Source organism: Neovison vison, chromosome 4, assembly GCF_020171115.1.
Source record: "Neovison vison isolate M4711 chromosome 4, ASM_NN_V1, whole genome shotgun sequence".
Taxonomy (NCBI): Eukaryota; Metazoa; Chordata; class Mammalia; order Carnivora; family Mustelidae; genus Neogale; species Neogale vison.
In genome coordinates, this window is record NC_058094.1 from 216,258,074 (window position 1) to 216,283,531 (window position 25,458).

Genomic DNA, 25,458 nt, shown 5'->3' on the forward strand with positions numbered 1-25,458 from the left:
TTCTAATGCCAACCCAGCACAGAGGTAGAGGAGTACCGCATTACTGTCCTGGAGGGGCAAAATTCAGGCTTTTCCCATGATCTCCACTAATACTGCAGGGGGCCAAATTAGCACCCAGTAAGGATGAAAGCCACAGCTCCCTACCAGTCTTCTCTGACAGACACAGCAGTGTGTGGTTGGGGGTACTTGGTTTCTTCTTAGCCAGGGTGGAAGTCTAGGCTTCCCACTGGACCTTTGCTGGTGGGAAAAAGAGCACAATTTTATCTGTTGTGTTTGGCTGGAGTAGAGCAGTTACTGTCTAGAAGTTTTGTCTTGGTGAGCTGCCCATTTCCTGGTCCTTTGGATAAAGAGAGCAGGTTTCTGTGGGATTTTTTTCGTTTACTTATACCTGTTGATGTGCATAGGATGGTGATTTCATGACTGCCTACTTTGGAATATATGAGGCTAAAAGAAAATCCAGTGAACTCATCACTGTGTTACTCTTTGGGTCCTGAGGACTCTAGCTAGTCTGCTGCTTTCCCTCTCTCTTTCAGTCTTCTTACGATTGTTTTGTATAGAACACCCAGAGGTTTTAGCTGATAAGTAAAAATATGTTTATTCAATCTTACTCTTCCGTGAAATGCTTTGTCACATACTTTGCAGATTGTTGTTATTAATTCATTGTTAGTAGCACATATTAGGTATATCTTTCCCAGGTTGGGCATTGTCTTGTTACTTTCTTCATGGTAATCTTTTGACTAGCTGTAGTTCTGATTGTAAATGAAATCAAATTCATTAATCTTGCCCTTAATCTCTCAGTTTTTGTTTCTTTAGAAATTTATTCCTGCTCTAAGGTTATTCAGATGTTCTCTTACATTTCTTTGGAAAGTTACAATGTCCTTAATCTTTCGAAAGAACTATTATTTTTAATTGGGTAGCGATCTAATTCTTCCCCCTCCCACTTTGGAGAACTATAGCACCCTGAAAAGTTCATCCCTTTTCGTGTTGATCCCTAGTGTCACATCTATGCTGTATAAAATGTACTTAGATATGAGCCTGTTTCTGGTATTGTGTATGTGTATTCTGTTCCACTTTTTTTTTAATCCTTACATAAATTTTACACCATTTTAATTACCATAGCTTTAGAATAAGTCCTTTACTTGGTAGGCATATCCCCCCAGCTTGTTGAAATTCCTGTTAGGATTATTAAAATTGCATTGAATCTATAGGTGCATTTGGGAAGAATTGGTATCTTTTACCATCATGAACAGGTTTTTCTTTACTTAGATATATTTTAATATTTCTAAATACAACTTAACATTTTTCTCCACAGTGACCTTATATATTTAAAGCAATTATTTCCGAGTACTTGGTATATTTTTGTTATTGTTGTAAAATAGGTTCTTTAATTTAAAAAATTTGTTTTTTGCGTATATATACAAATGAAATTGACCTTTGGATTACTTTATACTCATTCTTATGCATTTCATTTTACAAAAAAATGTACCTGGGAACTTTATCACAGTCTCCTTGGTAGAAATTACAGCATCAAGTGAATATTAGATTTTTAAAATTTTAATCAATTTAGATTTTAATTCATTAATTAGTTATTACTTACTGTTTTACGAAGCACTATGAAAGATTATTCTCCCCTCCCCAAGACACATATTTGCCCTTGTTAAAGGAAACACAATAGTGTTTCTTAATCTCACATGGAGATTTTAGGCAAAACAAGTAGGTTTGTACTCTGCTTTCAGAAATCCTGATTCTGTAGGTCCAAAGAAAACTGGAAGTCCCTTTTTAAAAACTCCACACGAGATTTTGAAAACCACTGCCAAGGGGAGTTGCTGACCGATAAAAAGAGTAGCCCATGGGATTATTAGAGGGTCATCTCATTGAAAATAATGAACTTTTATTCATTATTAAATAAACTAGGTGTGGGATATATCTATATGTGTACATACATGCATACATATAATCCATATATATGTATATAAACTGGATTGCTTTGTATTAAGTAATAATAGATATGACTTTGAAGAAAGTGGGCATTGTAAAAGAACCCAGTTACAGTTGGAATGAGATGTGCTTGTTTGGTGTTTAGCGTATTTGTATTAAAACTTGGGATGAGAGCTCATGGATATAGAGAACAAATTGGTGGTTGTCTGAGGTGTAAAGGGTCATGGGTGGGTGAAAGAATGAAGAGGATCAAAAGGTACAGATTTCCAGTTATAAAATGAGTAAATCATTGGGTTGTAATGCACAGCCTGGTGACTGTACTTTATGCTGTATTGCATATTTGAAAGTAACTAGAAGAGTGGATCTTGAAAATCTTACCACAAGAAGAAAACTTTTATAACTGCTTGGTGACAGATGTTAACGGAACTTACTTTGGTGGTCATTTTGCAGTTACATACAATCACTCAAATCATTATGCTGTGCAGACCAAAAAAACTTAGAACACAATTTTGTTTTCCCCAGTTGGAGTCATTCGATGTCCAGTTTGCAGCCAAGAATGTGCAGAGAGACACATCATAGATAATTTTTTTGTGAAGGACACTACTGAGGTTCCCAGCAGTACAGTAGAAAAGTCTAATCAGGTAAGTGTACTAATTAAGTCTTAAACATTTTGCTTCTTCTTAATGAGGTGGCCTGGATTGTTGAAGGACTCTAAAATAAAAGGTGTCTGACATTGACCATTATGTCTGTCCAATTATGTAATATTTTAAAAGGTAATAGAGTAATGAATAATTCATCTTAATGAATAAAACAGTGCCAATTCAGAAGCCTTGTTTGTACCCCCACCTTCCCTATCCCTTCAGAGAGAAAACCACTATTCTATATTTGACAGTATCTCTTTTTTTTGTAACTTTACTGTGTATTGACAGTTAATTTTTTTTTTTATTTCAAGCCCTACCTTTTTCATTTTTTTCTGTTTTAATGATGAACTCTATAATGATACATATGAAAAATTCCATGTCTGTGATCAGTATGGTTTCTACATTTTAAGACTGTCTTCTTTTCTTTGTGGTATTTCTTTGAAAGGCTCATTTGGTAATATTGTCCAGGGTGTTGGATTTAGAGACTTAATGGTGCCCCCACCGCCCCGGCATTTCCATAACCCACACGTAGAACATTTCTGTTGCCCCTTTAAATCTAAATGGCCAGTCGCTGGTGGGTGAATTATAGTACCCTGGTGGAGGTGAGCTATCATTTAATTCTGTAGTGTACACTAAAGTGTAGTGTATTAGTGTACTTTTGAATCGTGATTCATTGATGATTTTTCTAGGCATTTCCTTAAAGTTGGAACATAGTATCTGTGAAGGAACAGAATCTGACAATGGAAAAAAATGTTTATTAACCTAACATGTAAAAATCGAAAAGGTAGGGAGGAGTCAAGATGGCGGAGAAGTAGCAGGCTGAGACTACTTCAGCTAGCAGGAGATCAGCTAGATAGCTTATCTAAAGATTGCAAACACCTGCAAATCCATCAGCAGATCGAAGAGAAGAAGAATAGCAATTCTGGAAACAGAAAAACAACCACTTTCTGAAAGGTAGGGCTGGCGGAGAAGTGAATCCAAAGCGACGGGAAGATAGACCCCGCGGGGAGGGGCCGGCTCCCAGCAAGCGGCGGAGCAACGGAGCACAAAATCAGGACTTTTAAAAGTCTGTTCCACTGAGGGACATCGCTCCAGAGGCTAAACCGGGGCGAAGCCCACGCGGGGTCAGCGTGGCCTCAGGTCCCGCAGGGTCACAGAAGGATCGGGGGTGTCTGAGTGTCACAGAGCTTGCGGGTATTGGAACGGGAAAGCCGGCTACAGAGACAGAGCCAACAGTAAGCGCGCAGTTCGGGGTTACCTTGAACCAGCCGCAGGCTCGGTGAGCTCGAAGCTCAGCCGGAGGTCAGGCAGACGGGAGTAACTGGGCGCGGTTCTCTGAGGGCGCACTGAGGAGTGGGGCCCCGGGCTCTCGGCTCCTCAGGGCCAGAGACCAGGAGGCCGCCATTTGTATTCCCGTCCTCCGGAACTCTACGGAAAGCGGAAAGCGCTCAGGGAACAAAAGCTCCTGAAAGCAAAGCCCAGCGGATCACTCAGTCCGGCCCCTGGTAAGGGCGGTACAATTCCGCCTGGGGCAAAGACACTTGAGAATCACTACACCAGGCCCCTCCCCCAGAAGATCAACAAGAAATCCAGCCAAGACCAAGTTCACCTACCAAGGAGTGCGGTTTCAATACCAAGGAGAGCAGCGGAATTCCAGAGGAGGAGAAAGCAAAGCACGGAACTCATGGCGTTCTCCCTGTGATTTTTTTTAGTCTTGCAGTTAATTTAATTTTTTTTCTTTTTTTTTTCTCTTCTTCTGCTAAAATTTTTTTTTAACTTTTACCCTTTTCTTTTTTAACATTTTTAAACTAGTTTATCTAATATATATATTTTTTCTTTTTTGTATTTTTCTTTATTCGTTTTTTTTTTTTTTTTAATTCTTGTCTTTTCTTTTTTTTTCTTTCTTTCTTTTTGAACCTCTTTTTATCCTCTTTCTCCCCCCTCACGATTTGGGATCTCTTCTGATTTGGTTAAAGCATACTTTCCTGGGGTCGTTGCCACCCTTTTAGTATTTTACTTGCTCCTTCATATACTCTTATCTGGATAAAATGACAAGGCGGAAAAATTCACCACAAAAAAAAGAACAGGAGGCAGTACCAAAGGCTAGTGACCTAATCAATACGGACATTGGTAATATGTCAGATACAGAGTTCAGATGACAATTCTCAAGGTTCTAGCCGGGCTCGAAAAAGGCATGGAAGATATTAGAGAAACCCTTTCGGGAGATATAAAAGCCCTATCTGGAGAAATAAAAGAACTAAAATCTAACCAAGTTGAAATAAAAAAAGCTATTAATGAGGTTCAATCAAAAATGGAGGCCCTCACTGCTAGGATAAATGAAGCAGAAGAAAGAATTAGCGATATAGAAGACCAAATGAGAGAGAATAAAGAAGCTGAGCAAAAGAGGGACAAACAGCTACTGGACCACGAGGGGAGAATTCAAGAGCTAAGTGACACCATAAGACGAAACAACATTAGAATAATTGGGATTCCAGAAGAAGAAGAAAGAGAGAGGGGAGCAGAAGATATACTGGAGAGAATTATTGGGGAGAATTTCCCCAATATGGCAAAGGGAACGAGCATCAAAATTCAGGAGTTTCAGAGAACGCCCCTCAAAATCAGTAAGAATAGGCCCACACCCCGTCACCTAATAGTAAAATTTACAAGTCTTAGTGACAAAGAGAAAATCCTGAAAGCAGCCCGGGAAAAGAAGTCTATAACATACAATGGTAAAAATATTAGATTGGCAGCTGACTTATCCACAGAGACCTGGCAGTCCAGAAAGAGCTGGCATGCTATTTTCAGAGCACTAAACGAGAAAAACATGCAGCCAAGAAGACTATATCCAGGTAGGTTATCATTGAAAATAGAAGGAGAGATTAAAAGCTTCCAGGACAAACAAAAACTGAAAGATTTGCAAACACCAAACCAGCTCTACAGGAAATATTGAAAGGGGTCCTCTAAGCAAAGAGAGAGCCTACAAGTGGTAGATCAGTAAGGAACAGAGACAATATACAGTAACAGTCACCTTATAAGCAATACAATGGCACGAAATTCATATCTCTCAATAGTTACCCTGAATGTTAATGGGCTAAATGCCCCAGTCAAAAGACACAGGGTATCAGAATGGATAAAAAAAAAACAAAACCCATCCAAGAAACTCCTTTTAATCCCGAAGACCCCTCCAGATTTAAAGTGAGGGGGTAGAAAAGAATTTGCCATGCTAATGGACATCAGAAGAAAGCATGAGTGGCAATCCTTATATCAGATCAATTAGATTTTAAGCCAAAGACTATAATAAGAGATGACGAAGGACACTATATCATACTCAAAGGGTCTGTCCAACAAGAAGATCTAACAATTTTAAATATCTATGCCCCCAACGTGGGAGCAGCCAACTATATAAACCAATTAATAACAAAATCAAAGAAACACATCAACAATAATACAATAATAGTAGGGGACTTTAACACTCCCCTCACTGAAATGGACAGATCATCCAAGCAAAAGATCAGCAAGGAAATAAGGGCCTTAAACGACACACTGGACCAGATGGACATCACAGATATATTTAGAACATTTCATCCCAAAGCAACAGAGTACACATTCTTCTCTAGTGCACATGGAACATTCTCCAGAGTAGATCACATCCTTGGTCCTAAATCAGGACTCAACCGGTATCAAAAGATTGGGATCATTCCCTGCATATTTTCAGACCACAATGCTCTGAAGCTAGAACTCAACCACAAGAGGAAGTTTGGAAAGAACCCAAATACATGGAGACAAAACACCATCCTTCTAAAGAATGAATGGGTCAACCGGGAAATTAAAGAAGAATTGAAAAAAATCATGGAAACAAATGATAATGAAAATACAACGGTTCAAAATCTGTGGGACACAACAAAAGCAGTCCTGAGAGGAAAACATAGAGCGGGACAAGCCTTTCTCAAGAAACAAGAAAGGTCTCAGGTACACAACCTAACCCTACACCTAAAGGAGCTGGAGAAAGAACAAGAAAGAAACCCTAGGGGTGCCTGGGTGGCTCAGTGGGTTGAGCCGCTTCCTTCGGCTCAGGTCATGATCTCAGGGTCCTGGGATCGAGTCCTGCATCGGGCTCTCTGCTCAGCAGGGAGCCTGCTTCCTCCTCTCTCTCTCTCTGCCTGCCTCTATGCCTACTTGTGATCTCTCTCTGCCAAATAAATAAATAAAATCTTTAAAAAAAAAAAATAAACCCTAAGCCCAGCAGGAGAAGAGAAATCATAAAGATCAGAGCAGAAATCAATGAAATAGAAACCAAAAAAACAGTAGAGCAAATCAACGAAACTAGGAGCTGGTTCTTTGAAAGAATTAATAAAATTGATAAACCCCTGGCCAGACTTATCAAAAAGAAAAGAGAAAGGACCCAAATAAATAAAATCATGAATGAAAGAGGAGAGATCACAACTAACACCAAAGAAATACAAACTATTATAAGAACATACTATGAGCAACTCTACGCCAACAAATTTGACAATCTGGAAGAAATGGATGCATTCCTAGAAACATATAAACTACCAAAATTGAACCAGGAAGAAATAGAAAGCCTGAACAGACCCATAACCAGTAAGGAGATTGAAACAATCATTAAAAATCTCCAAACAAACAAAAGCCCAGGGCCAGACGGCTTCCCCGGGGAATTCTACCAAATATTTAAAGAAGAACTAATTCCTATTCTCCTGAAACTGTTCCAAAAAATAGAAATGGAAGGAAAACTTCCAAACTCATTTTATGAGGCCAACATCACCTTGATCCCAAAACCAGACAAGGATCCCATCAAAAAAGAGAGCTATAGACCAATATCCTTGATGAACACAGATGCAAAAATTCTCACCAAAATACTAGCCAATAGGATTCAACAGTACATTAAAAGGATTATTCACCACGACCAAGTGGGATTTATCCCAGGGCTGCAAGGTTGGTTCAACATCCGCAAATCAGTCAATGTGATACAACACATCAATAAAAGAAAGAACAAGAACCATATGATACTCTCAGTAGATGCTGAAAAAGCATTTGACAAAGTACAGCATCCCTTCCTGATCAAAACTCTTCAAAGTGTAGGGATAGAGGGCGCATACCTCAATATCATCAAAGCCATCTATGAAAAACCCACCGCAAATATCATTCTCAATGGAGAAAAACTGAAAGCTTTTCCACTAAGGTCAGGAACACGGCAGGGATGTCCATTATCACCACTGCTATTCAACATAGTACTAGAAGTCCTAGCCTCAGCAATCAGACAACAAAAGGAAATTAAAGGCATCCAAATCGGCAAAGAAGAAGTCAAATTATCACTCTTCGCAGGTGATATGATACTATATGTGAAAAACCCTAAAGACTCCACTCCAAAACTGTTAGAACTTGTACAGGAATTCAGTAAAGTGTCAGGATATAAAATCAATGCACAGAAATCAGTTGCATTTCTCTACACCAGCAATAAGACAGAAGAAAGAGAAATTAAGGAGTCAATCCCATTTACAATTGCACCCCAGACCATAAGATACCTAGGAATAAACCTAACCAAAGAGGCTAAGAATCTATACTCAGAAAACTATAAAGTACTCATGAAAGAAATTGAGGAAGACACAAAGAAATGGAAAAATGTTCCATGCTCCTGGATTGGAAGAATAAATATTGTGAAAATGTCTATGCTACCTAAAGCAATCTACACATTTAATGCAATTCCTATCAAAGTACCATCCATCTTTTTCAAAGAAATGGAACAAATAATTCTAAAATTTATATGGAACCAGAAAAGACCTCAAATAGCCAAAGGGATATTAAAAAAGAAAGCCAAAGTTGGTGACATCACAATTCCGGACTTCAAGCTCTATTACAAAGCTGTCATCATCAAGACAGCATGGTACTGGCACAAAAACAGACACATAGATCAATGGAACAGAATAGAGAGCCCAGAAATAGACCCTGAACTCTATGGTCAACTAATCTTCGGCAAAGCAGGAAAGAATGTCCAATGGAAAAAAGACAGCCTCTTCAATAATTGGTGTTGGGAAAATTGGACAGACACATGCAGAAAAATGAAATCGGACCATTTCCTTACACCACACACAAAAATAGACTCAAAATGGATGAAGGACCTCAATGTGAGAAAGGAATCCATCAAAATCCTTGAGAACACAGGCAGCAACCTCTTCGACCTCAGCCGCAGCAATATCTTCCTAGGAACATCGCCAAAGGCAAGGGAAACAAGGGCAAAAATGAACTGTTGGGATTTTATCAAGATCAAAAGCTTTTTCACAGCAAAGGAAACAGTTAACAAAATCAAAAGACAACTGACTGAATGGGAGAAGATATTTGCAAACGACATATCAGATAAAGGACTAGTGTCCAAAATCTATAAAGAACTTAACAAAGTCAACACCCAAAGAACAGATAATCCAATCAAGAAATGGGCAGAGGACATGAACAGACATTTCTGCAAAGAAGACAGCCAGATGGCTAACAGACTCATGAAAATGTGCTCCATATCACTCGGCATCAGGGAAATACAAATCAAAACCACAATGAGATATCACCTCACAGCAGTCAGAATGGCTAAAATCAACAAGTCAGGAAATGACAGATGCTGGCGAGGATGTGGAGAAAGGGGAACCCTCCTACACTGTTGGTGGGAATGCAAGCTGGTGCAACCACTCTGAAAACAGCATGGAGGTTCCTCAAAATGTTGAAAATAGAACTGCCCTATGACCCAGCAATTGCACTACTGGGTATTTACCCTAAAGATACAAACGTAGTGATCCAAAGGGGCACGTGCACCCGAATGTTTATAGCAGCAATGTCCACAATAGCCAAACTATGGAAAGAACCTAGATGTCCATCAACAGATGAATGGATCAAGAAGATGTGGTATATATACACACTGGAATACTATGCAGCCATCAAAAGAAATGAAATCTTGCCATTTGCGACATGGATGGAACTAGAGTGTATCATGCTTAGCGAATAAGTCAAGCAGAGAAAGACAACTATCATATGATCTCCCTGATATGAGGAAGTGGTGATGCAACATGGGGGCTTAAGTGGGTAGGATAAGAATAAATGAAACAAGATGGGACTGGGAGGGAGACAAACCATAAGTGACTCTTAATCTCACAAAAAAACTGAGGGTTGCTGGGGGGAGGGGGCTGGGAGAAGGGGGTGGGGTTATGGACATTGGGGAAGGTATGTGCTTTGGTGAGTGCTGTGAAGTGTGTAAACCTGGCGATTCACAGACCTGTACCCCTGGGGATAAAAATATATGTTTGTAAAAAATAAAAATTTTTTTAAAAAATCGAAAAGGTAATGTTTAGGACACTTAAGGAATCACATAGCTAAGTTTCCGTACTTTTCATTTTCAATTTTTTATTTCATGAGGGAACTGAGGGAATTTAGGGTTCACTTAAAATGAATATAGCCATTACTAACCAAAATACCCCTTTTGGGGAGCACCTGGGTAGCTCAGCTGGTTCGGCAGCCATCTCTTTCTTATGGCTCGGGTCATGATCTCAGGGTTGTGTTATTGAGTCTCGTCTGGGCAGGGAGGCTGCTTGGAAGGCAGCTATGCTCACCACTATACCACCAACGCAGGGAGGCTGCTTGGGATTCTCTCTCTCTTTCCCTCTCCATCTGCCCTTACCCCCTTCCATTATGCACACGTTTGCTTGCTCTCTCCCTCAAAAAAATTTTTTTCTTTAAATACTGCTTTTGTTTCAAAAATATCCATAGTTCATCAGAGGTCAAAACAGGGCTTGATGCAGGGAATAAACTTTAACTTTCTAGTTGTGAAACTGGTTTTAAAGTATGAAAATATAATTATTTATGTGAGCTACAGTGTCAAGTACTTAACACCTCTGAAAGTTTCCCTGTGAATACCAGTGATTTTTTTGCCTTCTAGAGTGTCAGGTGACTTTGCTTCATATCTGATTATATTTATACTAGATATACTTTGTTAGTCATATCACTCACTCATTATGCTTCATCAGATGAACTCTAGCAGTGTGTCTGAATGCTCAATCCAGAAAATTCAAAAGCAAAGCAGCATAAATCATTAACAGGATGGAGTTAAGATCCTATATGAATTGATGGTGATAAGAGATGAGTATTGAAGGGATTCTAAACTAAAGGACAAATTTAAGAGGCTGCTTTATGCCTCTGTATAATCAGTTTTGGTAAGTTTACTCTGTTTTTTCCACAAAACATAATAGGAAAAAGTTATAAATTAGAGATAGTTCAAATTGACATCTTCATTTTAGATAAGTGAGGATAGGAAGGTTGTTAAACATGGTTCAGGAATAGGGTACTTGGAGGAATATTTGGGAATGAAGACAAGAGAGTTGATAATGGGAGATGAAGGAAGCACTAGGCAAGAGGTAATGAGAGGGGTGCCTGGGTAGCTCAGTGGGTTAAGCCTCTGCCTTCTACTCGGGTCATGATCTCAAGGGCTTAGGATCGAGCCCTGGCTCTCTGTTCAGCAGAGAGCCTGCTTCCCTCTCTCTCTCTCTGCCTGCCTACTCTCTGCCTAACTCTCTCTCTCTCTCTCTCTCTCTCCCTCTCTCTGTCAAATAAATAGATAAGATCTTTTAAAAAAAAGAGAGAGAGAGAGAGAGATGTACTGAGAGTTGAGTTGAATTAGCCTGGCAGCAATAAGGAGAGGGGAGGGTTTGATATACCTGCTTGGGTATGGAGGTGAGAGGCACCTCACTAACAGGACGTCGGTGCTTTTCACAGAGAGAAAGGAGGTAGCAAAGTAGATAGAGAATTGGTTTTGAATATGATTGAGTTTACCTATAAGATTAAAGTAATGTCACCTATATTCAAACTGGAACTCAGGATTTTTTATAGCTGAAGAAAAATTCTCATTACAGATAAGTTTAAGCATTACAAGAGAAGGGACGGTTTCACATAACGGACTCCCATATACGTTACCTCACTTAATAGTCGTAAACTCGTTTTATGTTTAACCTGACACTCCCTCCGCGCCCACAGACACACACTATATTAAGTTGAAGTTATTCCCAGGCATTATATCATCTAATCCATAAATCTTTCAGTACTTCTATAGAAAAATAAATTTTTATAAACATAACCACCGTATTTTCATATGTAAAAGAAATTTACAGTAATTCCTTAATATCATCAAAAATCCAGTGATAATGCTCTAATTGTGGTTTCTTTTTTTAAAACAGTGGTTTGCTTTTGTAAGGATCCAGTAAGGGCTACACAGTCCATTTGGTTGATTAGTTTCAACCCTATCTTTTAATTAATCTCAAATTATCCCTTTACTTCACTGGCTTTCTTTTTCCTCCCTTTTCAACATTTGATAGATAAACTCGGTGTTAATCCTATACAGTTAGCCTTATTCTGCCTTTTGCTGGCCATCTTCGTAAAGTCATTTAACATACTTCTGTCTCCTGTATTTTGTGTACATTGGCAGTAAAAATGTAGAGGTTGGTTTAGTTTCAGGTTCCATTGGGTGAGAGAATACTTTGATCCATATGTCTGTGTGGAGACATAGGAGTTTGGTTGTCTTTCTTTTTCCTGATGTCAGTGGCCATTAATGACCATTGCCATGCTCCCATGTTACATTACAGCCTTGGAAAATTATGACAGTCTCATTCTGTCATGCCCCTATATTTCTTAACTGGAAGAGAAACAGAAGGCTTCCTTCATTATTCTTTGTTATAAAGGAAAGGTAGGTTAAACACTTCTTTTCCTTTAGTTGCTAATTTTTAGTAGTAACTTAGTTTCTTAGCATTGTGTGTGTGTCATGAATTCATGGTTTGTTTTTTTTTGTTGTTTTTTGTTTCTTTTTTTTTTGACAGATCAGAAGTAGGCAGAGAGGCAGGCAGAGAGAGAGGAGGAAGCAGGCTCCCTGCCGAGCAGAGAGCTCGATGCGGGGCTCGAGCCCTAAGATCATAACCTGAGCTGAAGGCAGAGGCTTAACCCACTGAGCCACCCAGGCACCCCAAATTCATGGATTTTTAACATAAAATGTGTTAGAGTAATTGTTGTTATTGATGCTCCACTTGTGCCATTTTGGCAACCGGAGCCTCACATTGATTCCTGAGTCATTCTGATACAATCGCAATCATCACTGCTGTCTCCCTGCTTTCTGTTTTGACGTATTGTTAGATGCTTTGGTTCCTTTTGGTTGGATATGATATCTGGAGACCACAGTATACGTGTGGGGTTACTCATCACCATTGGGTTGGTCATTTTTCTAGGCCTTGCAGGAGAATGATTTAGCAAACACTCTTTATTGAAAAAAGAGAGTGACTCCACTTACTGTGTTGAACACTGCATGATATATAGAATTTTCAAATCCTAAAATTACATACCTGAAACTAATATAACACTATGTTAATTACACTTAATAAAAAAGAATAAACAAGTCCATCTGTCTTGATCTTGAATTTAGGCCACATATTATCTCTTGGGGCCCAGGCAGGATTCCTCTCTAAAGCATCTTTTTATTAAGAAACTCATCAGCCAGGTATCTGGGTGGCTCAGTTGGTTAAGCGACTGTCTTCAGCTCCGGTCATGACCCAGAGTCCTGGGATCAAGTCCTATATTGGGCTGCCCCTACTTTGCGGGGACCCTGCTTTTCCCTCTCCCTCTGCTTGCGCACGCTCTCTGTTTCTCTCTCTTTGTGTCAAATAAGTAAAATCTTAAAAAAAAAAAAAAAAGAAGAAGAATCAGCTCATCAACCTCAAACACGTGGAATTATTATAATAGAATCTTTGAAATCTTTATTAAGTGTCAGGGAAAGGGATAAACAGAATACAAGTGATAGAAAACTATTAACCTTAGTAAGGAAACTAGTGTTTTTAAGAAGGCTAGGATTTTAGAAAAGTAATGGGTGCAGATTTTTTTTTTTTTAAAGATTTTATTTATTTATTTGAGAGAGAGAGAGACAGTGAGAGAGAGCATGAGCGAGGAGAAGGTCAGAGAGCGAAGCAGACTCCCCATGGAGCTGGGAGCCTGATGTGGGACTCGATCCCGGGACTCCAGGATCACTCCCTGAGCCGGAGGCAGTCGTCCAACCAACTGAGCCACCCAGGCGTCCCATGGGTGCAGATTTTTAACAGAAAAGCAACCAAGTTTAGTATTAATGGTCAAAATGTGTTTACCAAGTGAACAAATTTCTGGAGCAAAAAATGTGAGAAATGATCCCAAAACCTCGGGCAGCAAATGGCTATTTCTCTACATCAAAAAAAACCCTGAAACTGCATCCCCCTAGTGACAGAACCACCAGATGATAGCGTAAAAATTCAGTATATAGATATTTGTTCTATATGATACCAAATGTCTAACTGTCATGTTTTGTTCCTATTATATTTCCACCAAACAGATAATAATTTGACCTGGTATGCTACAGAGTATTGAGAAATTAGGGTTGTAGCCGTGCCTTCTGGGCCATCCCGTAAGATGACCAGGATCATCTCCAGTGCAGCAAGTCTTTGAGGCTCTATCTTGACCCTGCTGAGGATCACAGAAGGCTCCCCTTTTCCCTTCCCTTCACAGCCCTGTCATTTGAACAGCACCGAAGAAGACTGATAACACGCTCAGTTATCAGGAGAGTTGTGGATCTGCTGAAAATTCAAATTCAGCAGAGGGGATCAAATCTGTGATTACCAAATGTGGCTGTGTTCCACCCCTAAGCAAACTGAAAGCCTGACTGGATGCTCATGAGAAGTTACTGAGGGAGGATATAACATCTCTCTAAGATTCCAGTAGCTAGAAGACCTTCAGAAGAGAAATAGATTTCATTTGGCTCAATAGTGCACTCTCCAAAGTTAAAATATGCTTCTTTATGAGGTAATGGGTGCCTAATTGTTGATAATATACAAGCAGCAACTGTCTAGGAAGGAAAAAGCAAATATACCACAAGTATATATTGATATTTATAAGTCCAATTTAGATTTGTAGATCTTACTTTTTTAACTTTATGTTTATCTCACTTGTCTGACATTGGAAATCTTAGTTCTTAATTACACTGACATAATTATTTATTTTCTCCAAATATATATAATTACGTTATAGGGTATATCATCAGTTTTGGTATAATCAGGAGCCATCTTAATTCTTAAGAATTAACTAGATATAAACTTGTTTACTGAAAGGATAAGTAAAAAAATACTTAAAGTATCATATGGCAACTATAAAGACGCAGCTCAGAGAACAAAGAGAAAAGGTTGAAATTAGGCAAAGTTAGAGGAAGGTCTTGTGGAACATCAGCTCAAACATCTGAAGAGAGGCAGTGCTGTTGGTCCCATATTGGTGTCTGAGTGTTTGGCCTTGGGATCGCAGACCTCAGAGGAGCAGGAGTAGGCCTGTGGTGTCATTATCTCCAAAGCTGATTCCATGAGGATTGGAAAAACTGCAAACTAGAGCTAAGTGCTGCTCCCAGGGTGAAGTAGCATTGATTGGCATGATGTTCACAGAAAATGCAAGCAGATAGCAAGACAACTAAGATGAAGTACCTTCTTCCCTCTGGCATTGCAGTCTACCCCCCCAGCACCATCTGTTGTTAGAATCTAATGTGGAACCAGGTCATAAAGCATAAATACGAGTTGCAGAGTCAGAGTAAGGAAGAATAGAGTTGGGACTGAAAGTAGAAATTATAGTGCTGTTTCTGTCAAAATAGAAAGCAAGGAAGACAGTAATCACTGCATGTATGCACTGGAGATAGTGAATCAAATCATAATTTTTTCCAAGTTTTTATTTAAATTCCAGTTAGTTAACATACACTGTAATATTTCGAAGTTACTTGAAATAAATAATTCTTTGAAGTTAAGCCACCCACTTGATAGGCAGATTCATTTGTTTCACTTGGTTTTTAGAGATTTAACTTTTTTAATTTAAATTTGTAGGACTACATATAAAACATTCCTATAGTCCTATAGTTCTAAAGTAAAATCCATAAAACACCGTATGTTGAGAGAACTCGAACTTCTATCGCTGTTTAATCTACCCTTATACCTTATTTCTTCTCTACCCTATAGGTAACCATTTATTTTCCTTTATTCTTTCATTTAAAATATTTTACATATAATTTTAAGTAATTTTATATTATTTAAGAAATATTAGCAAATGTTATTTCACCTATCTCCATCTTTCTTAGAAGAGCAGTAGCATGATTTGCTTGTCCACTTTTCCTTTTTCATTTTACCTCATATACTATAGATACTTTATTCTTTCTTGTAGCATAGTGTGGAGATTAAATTTTAGGTGATATCCATAAAGGCAAAATAGTTGAAGCTAAGGGAGTATGGACGAGACAATCCCCAGATCTAACAAAAATGTACAGAATTGGAGGAGGAAGGTGGGGGTGGGTTCTGTAGGGCAATCAGGGAGATAAGAGGATCTGGAGGTATCAAGGAATCTGAAGTAGGAAGTAGGAGTCAATAATGTTAGAAACGTTAGCTGATAAGAGCTGAGAAAAGGCAGTGTTTGAATTAATGAAAATGTTATCTAGGTATTTGGAATTTGGCTACCATAAAGTGCTAACTGAGGGGGATCCCCCCCCACACCAGCTATGGAAGATAACACGAGGACTGCTTACATGTAACTTTAATATCTTTTCTCAGAGAAGAGTGCCACCCTCTGCACAGTTACACAAACTGGCAACAGAGGAGCTGTCCCTCCTTCACCTCCCATATCCAGGGCATCCTCTGAACCAGTTTTACCATCAGTCTTCCTCATTCATTCCCACTTCCACCTAAACCACTGGAAAAAACCTCTTGTCTCTGCAGAAAGTACTTGCCCCTTTTATAATCTGCTCTCTATATTACAGTGGCAGTGATTTTTTTAAACTGCAAGTCTGGCCATGTCACTTACTAAAAAGCTTTTAGAAGACTTCTTCAGACAAGGACCCAAATGGCCATGTGATCATGCTTGATCCGGCCCCTCTGCCTGCCTTGTCCCTAGCTGCTTCTCTTGCCAGTCTTCCCTTGATCTCTGCACTTCAGTCATACTTTCTGTCAGTTCTTTGAACCTGCTGTACTCTTCTTGCCAGAGGCTTTTGTACATGGTGTTCTCTGCCTAGAAGTCTTTTCTTCATCAGTAATTGATGACTCAACTTTCATATCTTAGTATTAATATGACCTTCTTACAGAAAGCCTTGCCTGGGTAATCTCTGCTTTCTCCAACACTCCAGGCCCATTAAAATGAGATCAGTTTCCCCTATCATGCACTTTTATAGCTTCTCATACCTTTCCCTTATAGCACTTCTCAGTTTGTAATTGCATATTGGTGTAATTCTGTCTGTGTGCCTCACATTTCATCTCAGCACTACTCAACAAAATCTGTTACTAACCACACTTTAAAGATGAGCATTCTAAGTAACCTGCCCAAGACTACCCAGTTAGTAAGTGTGGAATGGGGATATGAACCTACACTCCCATCTGTGAGACTCATGGTATCATAAGAGCAGGAACCACATTTGCTTTTCCACATTGTTAATCCTCAGCACTTAGCATTGTGCCTGGAGTATTTGATATATTGAGTAAAGGACAATGCCATATTTCCATTTCATATGCTTATAATTTAAAGCATGTCAGTTTAAATTTATACACACTGTTAAGATAACTGTGATAGAGCAAGTATGATTTGTATATCATTTTTATATGACTAATTGTTTGACCACCTTTTCCTTTTTCTTAAAACTTAATGTGACTTGTTTCTCTTATAGGTGTGTACAAGCTGTGAGGACAATGCAGAAGCTAATGGGTTTTGTGTAGAATGTGTTGAGTGGCTCTGCAAGACCTGCATCCGAGCTCATCAAAGAGTGAAGTTCACAAAAGACCACACTGTGAGACAGAAGGAGGAGGTATCTCCAGGTACTAAATTGGTTTTAATCTCTTTTTGTCTCTTTCCATCCCACTCTTCTTTCTCTTCCTCTACTGACTTTGTTTTGATACAATTGTAAGCATTAAATACACTCTTGTTTTTTTAGTACAAGGAGGTCTGTATTGTAACTGAACTTTGGAGACTTAAAAATATTGTTAAATATGAATAGATAGAGAATCTTTCTGCCTTACATTCATACTGCCAACCCCCTCTTCTGGAAATGCTTGAATTTGGTGTAAATGTATAGCAAATGAAAAAAAAAATGCTTTTTAAACTTCACTTCTCTTAATTCTAAGGTGACAAGAGGTGGGCTTAATAAAAGTTTTATAACTCTTTCCCCTCTGATATTGTTGTGGTAAACCTGGTTCATGATATTTGATATGTAGATAACTAAAGAAGCTCTGCTTTTTATGTAATATACGGTTTCTGTTTTTATTGTATTGCTTATAATGTGAAGTTTACTAATGTATTCTTTTTTTTTACTAATGTATTCTTTTATTGTAGTAAAATAATTGTTGTAAAATGCAAGCAACTTAAAAACTTGCCATTTAAACCATTTTTAAGTGTACCATTTGTTAAGGTGCATTAACGGCATTCACAGTGCTATGCAGTCATCACCACTGTGTGTTTTCAAAGCTTTTTCATTATCACAGAACGAAACCGTACCTAATAAGTAATAATGCTTATTCCCCTCTTTCCTCTGCCCCTGTGAACTTCTGATCTACCATGTGTCTTTATGACTTGGCTCATTTTTGCAAGTGGAATCATATAGCTTTGTCCTTTGGTGTCTGGCTTGTTTCACTTACCACAGTATTGTCAGGGTTTATTCATGTTATATTTATCAGACTTCCTTTTTTTTATGGCTTATTAATATATTTTTGTTTTAAAATTACTTTATTGGTTTTAATTCAGGTCAACCAGTATTTGTATATCTATTCAATATTCCAGGAACTTTGCTAAGCATTAGAGATGTAAAGTGAATCAAACAGTTCTGCCCCACAGAAGCTATAAGTATGATGAAGGCTACAAACAAATTAGCAATCATGGTTTGGCCTCCTAAGTTCTATGGGAGCACATGAAAGAAGCACCAAACTCATTGGGGATTTAGATTGGAGGCCAAATCTGAGGCTTGAAGGAGGAAAAGAAGTTCATCACAGGAAGGAGAAGGGTGGGGGAAACTGAAATACATGCCCAAATTTCCAGAAGGAGACAGTTGAGTGTAGCTAGAGAGTAAGATTCAGGAGGAGGAGGAATAAGATAAGGCTAAGAGTCTGGTGACACAGGAAAAGGGGATGTAATTTCTGAGGACACTAATGGGGAAAAGACAAAAAAGAAGACACCAGGTAGAGATTCAGATAAATTGAATAGATAGTGCTAGAAAGACTTCTCTTTTCTGTGAATTCAGTCATCTATTGAAAAGTAAAGCAGAGGAAATAGGATGAAAAGGTCAGGAATTTGTGGGATACTTGAAATAACTCTGGTAAAAGAGAGCTCCAGCTTCAGAACCAGATTGTTTGGTAGCATCCAGGTTACATTTGATGTATAGGCCTTAAAACTTCCTCCATCCTGAGCACCTGGGTGGCTCAGTCGGTTCAGCATCTGCTGTTTGTTCAAGTTGTGATTCCCAGGGCCCTGGGATCAAGTCCCGCATCTGACTTCCTGCTTCATGGGGAGCCTGCTTCTCCCTCTGCCTCTTTCTCTGTCTGACAGGAATAGATAAATAAAAACTTTAAAAAAGTAAATAAAAAGAAAACTTCTCCATTGGGCCTCAGCAGTATGCATGTGGGTATAGAGAAGAATTTATCTTACTTAGGGTTTGGGTTTAGCTGCATACACCTTGCAGAAGTTCAGTAGAGTAAAAGGTACAAACAATGCCATTTACTAAAATGAAGGATTTTTTTTTTTAACTGTATAAAGGAAGTGAAGTTGATAGTGTCAGTTGATAGAGTGAAAGAATTATTAGGAACCTAGAGATCCTTGAGTTACATTGAGAGTAGTTAAGAATTGGAAGGTTAGGAAGTAGAAGTTACTAGAGAGGATGTTTGAATTTATGATTACAGAAATGGAATAGTTACGGACAATCAAAAGTCTAGGGTGGGACCATGATGTGAGGAGCTAAAATGGAGTCTAGGTCTCTGGAGATGAGAAAGTCTGAGAGCCTTGTTTTTATGTGGTAATCTATGTGGATTTCTGAATCATCCAGAGTGATGGTGACACTGAAGACTAGGAAGATGACTGAGTTAGGATCTAAATTCTTTGATAAGTCAACGAAGTCCTTAAAGGGGGCTTATGATGTTCTAATTCCCTAAACCAGAAGCTCTCTAGTTACTGTTGAAGAGTAGACACAAACCCAGAATGTCCTAAGCCAACTAAAGATGTATGGTCACTCTATCTACCATGATGCCCAGATGACATGCACACCAAGGAGAAGGGTACAGGGGGAGCTGTGAGGATATTCACATTACTGATACTGAGCCATTTTTGTTGCATTGCTAGAATTAATTGCATTTGGTCTTGATGTGTTGTGCTTTTAATAATCTTTTACCATATTGCTAATTTTCTCTAATTATTTTCCTTCTTTCATAAGAGTTTTAAGCATTTTTGCCTGGATTTTGATGGGACTAGATAGTAGGTTATTCTCTTGTTTTTATCCACAGAAGAAGCTTTGAAATTTATCCGAGTATCCTTTATATATTTTTAGTTCGTTACTTTTAATTCTCCCAAAATTCTCTCCCAAGAATTTTTAATTCTTACCCTTATTTTATTTTAAAGTTCTATTACTAACTTCTTTGACATAAATACTTGATATTTATTTTTATCTTTTGTAGAGTTGTAAGTGTTTAAAGCTTGATATAATCTGTCACTTAGATTTACTATTTTACAATTTTTTAAATATTCTCCGTGTAGGGGGGCACCTGTCTGGTTCAGTGGGTAGAGCATGCAGCTCTTGATCTCAGGATGGTGAGTTCAAGCCCCACATTGGGTGTGGAACCTACTTAATTTAAAAAAACAAAAACAAAAAACTAAGTATTCTGCATTTATGATTACCATGCAGTTGAAGATTTATGAATTTTTGCATTTGTTATTTTCCACTTTGGTAGGTTATAAATATAATGATATGGAAAGAAGGCCATGATGTATATTAAATGCAGAAAGCCAAGTTGCTTAACAGTGTGGTTATTATGAACCCAAGAATTCATTGAAAGGAAAAAGAAAATGTTCCATTGCTTGGATATTTTTGTTTCCTGTTTCATCTTTGTAGTTTTATTATCAGAAAATGTGAGTCTGTGAACTCATTCTGTGTGCCAACACACATGCAAGGTTTTGTAAATATTGATAGTACAACTGATCTTGAATAGCACGAGACTTAGGCGTGCTGACCCCTGTGCAGTCGAAAATCACATAAACCTTTGACTCCCCAAAACTTAACTACTACTAGTAGCCTACCATTGACTAGAAACCTTACTGATAACAGTCAATTAATACATTTCTTTAAAAATGTTTACTGATTTTTTTGGGAGGGGGAGTGTGAGTACACATACACGTGCAGGCGTGCACACGTGTGGAGGAGGCAGAGAGACCAGCAGACTCTCCACTCAGCAGGGAGCTTAACTCAAGGCTCTGAGATCGTGAGCTGATTTGAAGTCAGATGCTTAATCAACTGAGCCATTCAGTTGCCCCAAAACACATTTTGTAAGAAGTGTGTGTGGTTGTGTGTGTGTGTGTGTATTGCATACAGTGTTCTTAACAAAGTAAGCTAGAGAAAAGAAAATGTTAAGAAAGCCATGAAGAAGAGGAAATACATTTATAGTAACCATACTGTGTTTGTCAAGAAGAAACCATGTATAAGTGGACCCATCCACTTAAAACCCATGTTGTTCAAGGTCAACTGTATATGAAATGTCAGATAAATATAAAATTTATATTAAAAAAAGAAACCTAGGAGTGCAATTGCAGGGTCATAGGGAAGCTCTATTTTTAACTTCTTGAGGAATCTCCACACTGTTCTCCAAAGAGGCTGCACCAACTTGCATTCCCACCAACAGTGTAAGAGGGTTCCCCTTTCTCCACATCCTCTCCAACACATGTTGTTTCCTGTTTTGTTAATTTTGGCCATTCTAACTGGTGTAAGGTGATATCTCAATGTGGTTTTAATTTGAATCTCCCTCAGGGCTAATGATGATGAACATTTTTTCATGTGTCTGATAGCCATATGTATGTCTTGATTGGAGAAGTGACCCTGCAATTGCATTCCTAGGTATTTACCCCAAAGATACAGATGTCGTGAAAAGAAGGGCCATCTGTACCCCAATGTTTATAGCAGCAATGGCCACGGTCGCCAAATTATGGAAAGAACCAAGATGCCCTTCAACGGATGAATGGATAAGGAAGATGTGATCCATATACATTATGGAGTATTATGCTTCCATCAGAAAGGATGAATACCCAACTTTTGTAGCAACATGGACGGGACTGGAAGAGATTATGCTGAGTGAAATAAGTCAAGCAGAGAGTCAATTATCATATGGTTTCACTTATTTGTGGCACATAACAAATAGCATGGAGGACAAGGGGTGTTAGAGAGGAGAAGGGAGTTGGGGTAAATTGGAAGGGGAGGTGAACCACGAGAGACTATGGACTCTGAAAAACAATCTGAGGGGTTGGAAGTGGTGGTGGGGTGGGAGGTTGGGGTACCAGGTGGTGGGTATTATAGAGGGCACGGCTTGCATGGAGCACTGGGTGTGGTGAAAAAATAATGAATACTGTTTTTCTGAAAATAAATAAATTGAAAAAAAAAAAGAAAAATAAAATAAAATAAAAAAAGAAACCATAAGGGATGCCTGGGTGGCTCAGTTGGTTAAGCAGCTGCCTTTGGCTCAGGTCATGATCCCAGCATCCTGGGATCGAGTCCCACATCAGGCTCCTTGCTCAGCTAGGAGCCTGCTTCTCCCTCTGCCTCTGCTGCCACTTTGTCTGCCTGTGCTCGCCTGCGTGAGCTCTCTCCCTCCCTCTCTCTCTCTGGCAAATAAATAAATAAAATCTTTATTAAAAAAATTATAAAAGAAACCATAAAATTTCACTATAAGAGAAAGAAAGTTAACACTTATAATTAGGAAGAAGCCTTTCTAGAAGCAGTTCTCTAAAACTAAAAAAATAATTTTTCTATAAAATGTTTTAAGGATCTACTTGGAAAAATACCATAAACCAAGTCAGACTGGAGAAAATATTTGTAAAGTCTTTGGCAAGCAATATATCAAATGTGTCTACAAATTGGTAAGAAAGACAGTTGGATGGAGAAGTTGTAGAGTTATGAACAGACCATTCTTTTTTTTTAAGATTTTATTTACTTATTTGACAGACAGACAAAGTAAGAGAGGGGACACAACAGAGGGAGTGGGAGATGGAGAAGCAGGCTTGATGCAGGGCTCGATCCCAGGACCCTGGGATCATGACCTGAGCTAAAGGCAGATGTTGAACAGCTGAGCCACCCAGGGGCCACATGAATAGACAATTCTTAAAAGAAATACAAATTATTAATGAATGTGAAAAGTTGTTCTATCTCAATTATTAAAGAAATATGTCCAAAGATGGTGAAATCTTTTTTTTTCCCCTGTTAGATTGGCAAAGATTAAAAATACTGACAAAGCACTTAGTAAAGTAGATAATAGCCACTCTACACTCGTAAGAGTATGAATTGGTATAATTTTTTGGAAGATAATGTACTTATGTTTGTATAAATCACTTTTTGACCCAACAGGTCTGCTACTTGGAATTTATCTGTGTAAACATTCAATGACTTACAAATTTCGTATGTTTATTTTAGCATTATCATACAATATTGAAAAATGAGAAATCTTCAAATGTTCACAGCAGAGGTTGTATTCATTTGATGAAATACTATGCAGTTAATAAATAAGTTGATCTATTTACTCACTGAAAGGTTTCTAAGAGGAGTGCCTGGGTGGCTCATTCAGTGAAGCATCCGAACCTTGATTTGGGGGCTCGGGTCATGATCTCAGGGTGATGAAATTGAGCCCCATGTCCGGCTCCACACTCAGCATGGATGGCCTTGAGATTCTCTCTCTCTCTCTCTCTGCCATTCCTCCTCCTTGTATGTGTGAGCCCTCACACCAGTACGCTCTCAAACTAAAATAAAATAAGAAAGGTATTTAAGAGTTAAGTGAATAGATCTTACAAGACAGTGTGTGTAATAGCATTTTTTAAAATTTTATAAAACAAAGTACCTACTAATGTATGTAGTTATATACATAGAAAAACAACCAGAAGAAAACATACCAGGTTATTAATAGTGGTTATTGCTGGAATGTGGAATTATTTCTGAAATGTTGGGGTTTTCCTTTGATTTAGTGAAATAACTGATATTTACTGTTGAAGCAATCATTTGTATTGTGATTTTTAAAAATTTAACATTATAACATAAGCGTTGCTCAGTTTTACTGTCACTCTGGGTAACCATTATGAAGTTAGTCAAATGGCTGGGGTGCTTGGGTGTCTTAGTTAGATAATCATGGACTCTTGATTTCAGCTTGGGTTGTGGTCTCAGTGTCGTGAGACTCAGCCTCCTATCCTGCTCCATGTTGGGCATGGAGCCTGCTTGAGATTCTTTCTCTCCCTTTCTTCCCACCACCACTTGTGTGCTCTCTCTTAAGAAAGAAAGAAAATTAAAAAGAAGTTCCATGGAGGACTATAGTACATACTATAAGCTGATTATTTATGTGTTAATGGGTACCCTCTGTAAGGATTTTTACAAAAGTAGGAAAATAACTTTTTCATCACAGTTTATACATTTTATTAGATTCTCTGAGCTCCATTTAAAACTGTTAACTCCCATATTTGGAGTAGAAAACATCCAGTTGGTTCACACTCACTTACCTGGGCTATTTTCTTAAAGACTTTTAAATTCCATTAAGCATATTTTTAACTACATACTTTGTTTTTCTCTTGAGTTAATTTGGATTTCTGGAAAGAAAAACATATTTATTTTTTCCTTCTGAAATGCTGGGAATAGTTAATATTTTATTTCTTCTTTCTTTTCTTAATTGAAGTATAATTGACATAATGTTACATAAGTTTCAGGTGTACAACATAGTGATGTGACAAATCTGTATAATATGTTGTGCTCACCACAGGCGTAGCTGCCATCTGTCACCAGACAATGCTATTTTAATATATATAAAGACTAGTAGCAGTGATGGTGTCAGAAACTGTTTATGGCTCTTTTGTATCTTTTTTTTTTTTTTAAGATTTTATTTATTTATTTGACAGATCACAAGTAGGCAGAGAGGCAGGTAGAGAGAGAGAGGCAGAAGCAGGCTCCCCACTCTGAGCAGAGAGCCTGATGCAGGGCTTAATTCTCAGGAGGCAAAGGCTTAACCCACTGAGCCACCCAGGTGCCCTCTTTTATATCTTCATGGGTTCAAATTTAAATGAATAATCTAATAATTACATAGTATTCAATTACATTAATTTTCATCCCATTGTTTCTACAGAGGCAGTTGGAGTGACCAGTCAGCGACCAGTGTTTTGTCCTTTTCATAAGAAGGAGCAGCTGAAGCTTTACTGTGAAACATGTGATAAACTGACATGCCGGGACTGCCAGTTATTAGAGCATAAAGAGCATAGGTACTGGCATCTTTAATTATATATTTACATATGTAATAAACTTTATGAGAATAGAGGACTGCTGGTGCCCCAGCCAAATGACAGTTAGCAAAGTTTTGTTTGGCCGGCCGTATGTTGGCTTGTTCCAGGATTTTTCAACTTGGGCACTATTAATAGTTGTTGTGGGGGGGCATTTCTGCTGCATTGTATGGTGTTTGGCGGTATCTTTGACCTGTATTCACTAGATCCCAGTAATATCCTCCCCATGTAACAAACAAAAATGTCTCCAGATGTTGCCAGATACCCTACAGAACAAAATCACCCTGAGTTGAGAACCACTGGCCTACACACTATGTGAAAATAAATG

At 38.4% G+C, this 25,458-nt stretch overlaps 1 protein-coding gene across 4 annotated transcripts in view; it reads left to right on the top strand.

Moving 5' to 3' along the window:
- Nucleotides 1-25,458, top strand: part of TRIM24 (tripartite motif containing 24) — a 101,166-nt gene that overhangs the window by 33,568 nt on the left and 42,140 nt on the right. For all 4 annotated transcript variants that reach the window (XM_044246666.1, XM_044246667.1, XM_044246665.1 and 1 more), the window contains exons 2-4: nt 2,461-2,579; nt 17,311-17,458; nt 24,980-25,112. In XM_044246666.1, the coding sequence (XP_044102601.1) occupies nt 2,461-2,579; nt 17,311-17,458; nt 24,980-25,112 (400 nt within the window). The remainder of the gene's footprint in view (nt 1-2,460; nt 2,580-17,310; nt 17,459-24,979; nt 25,113-25,458) is intronic.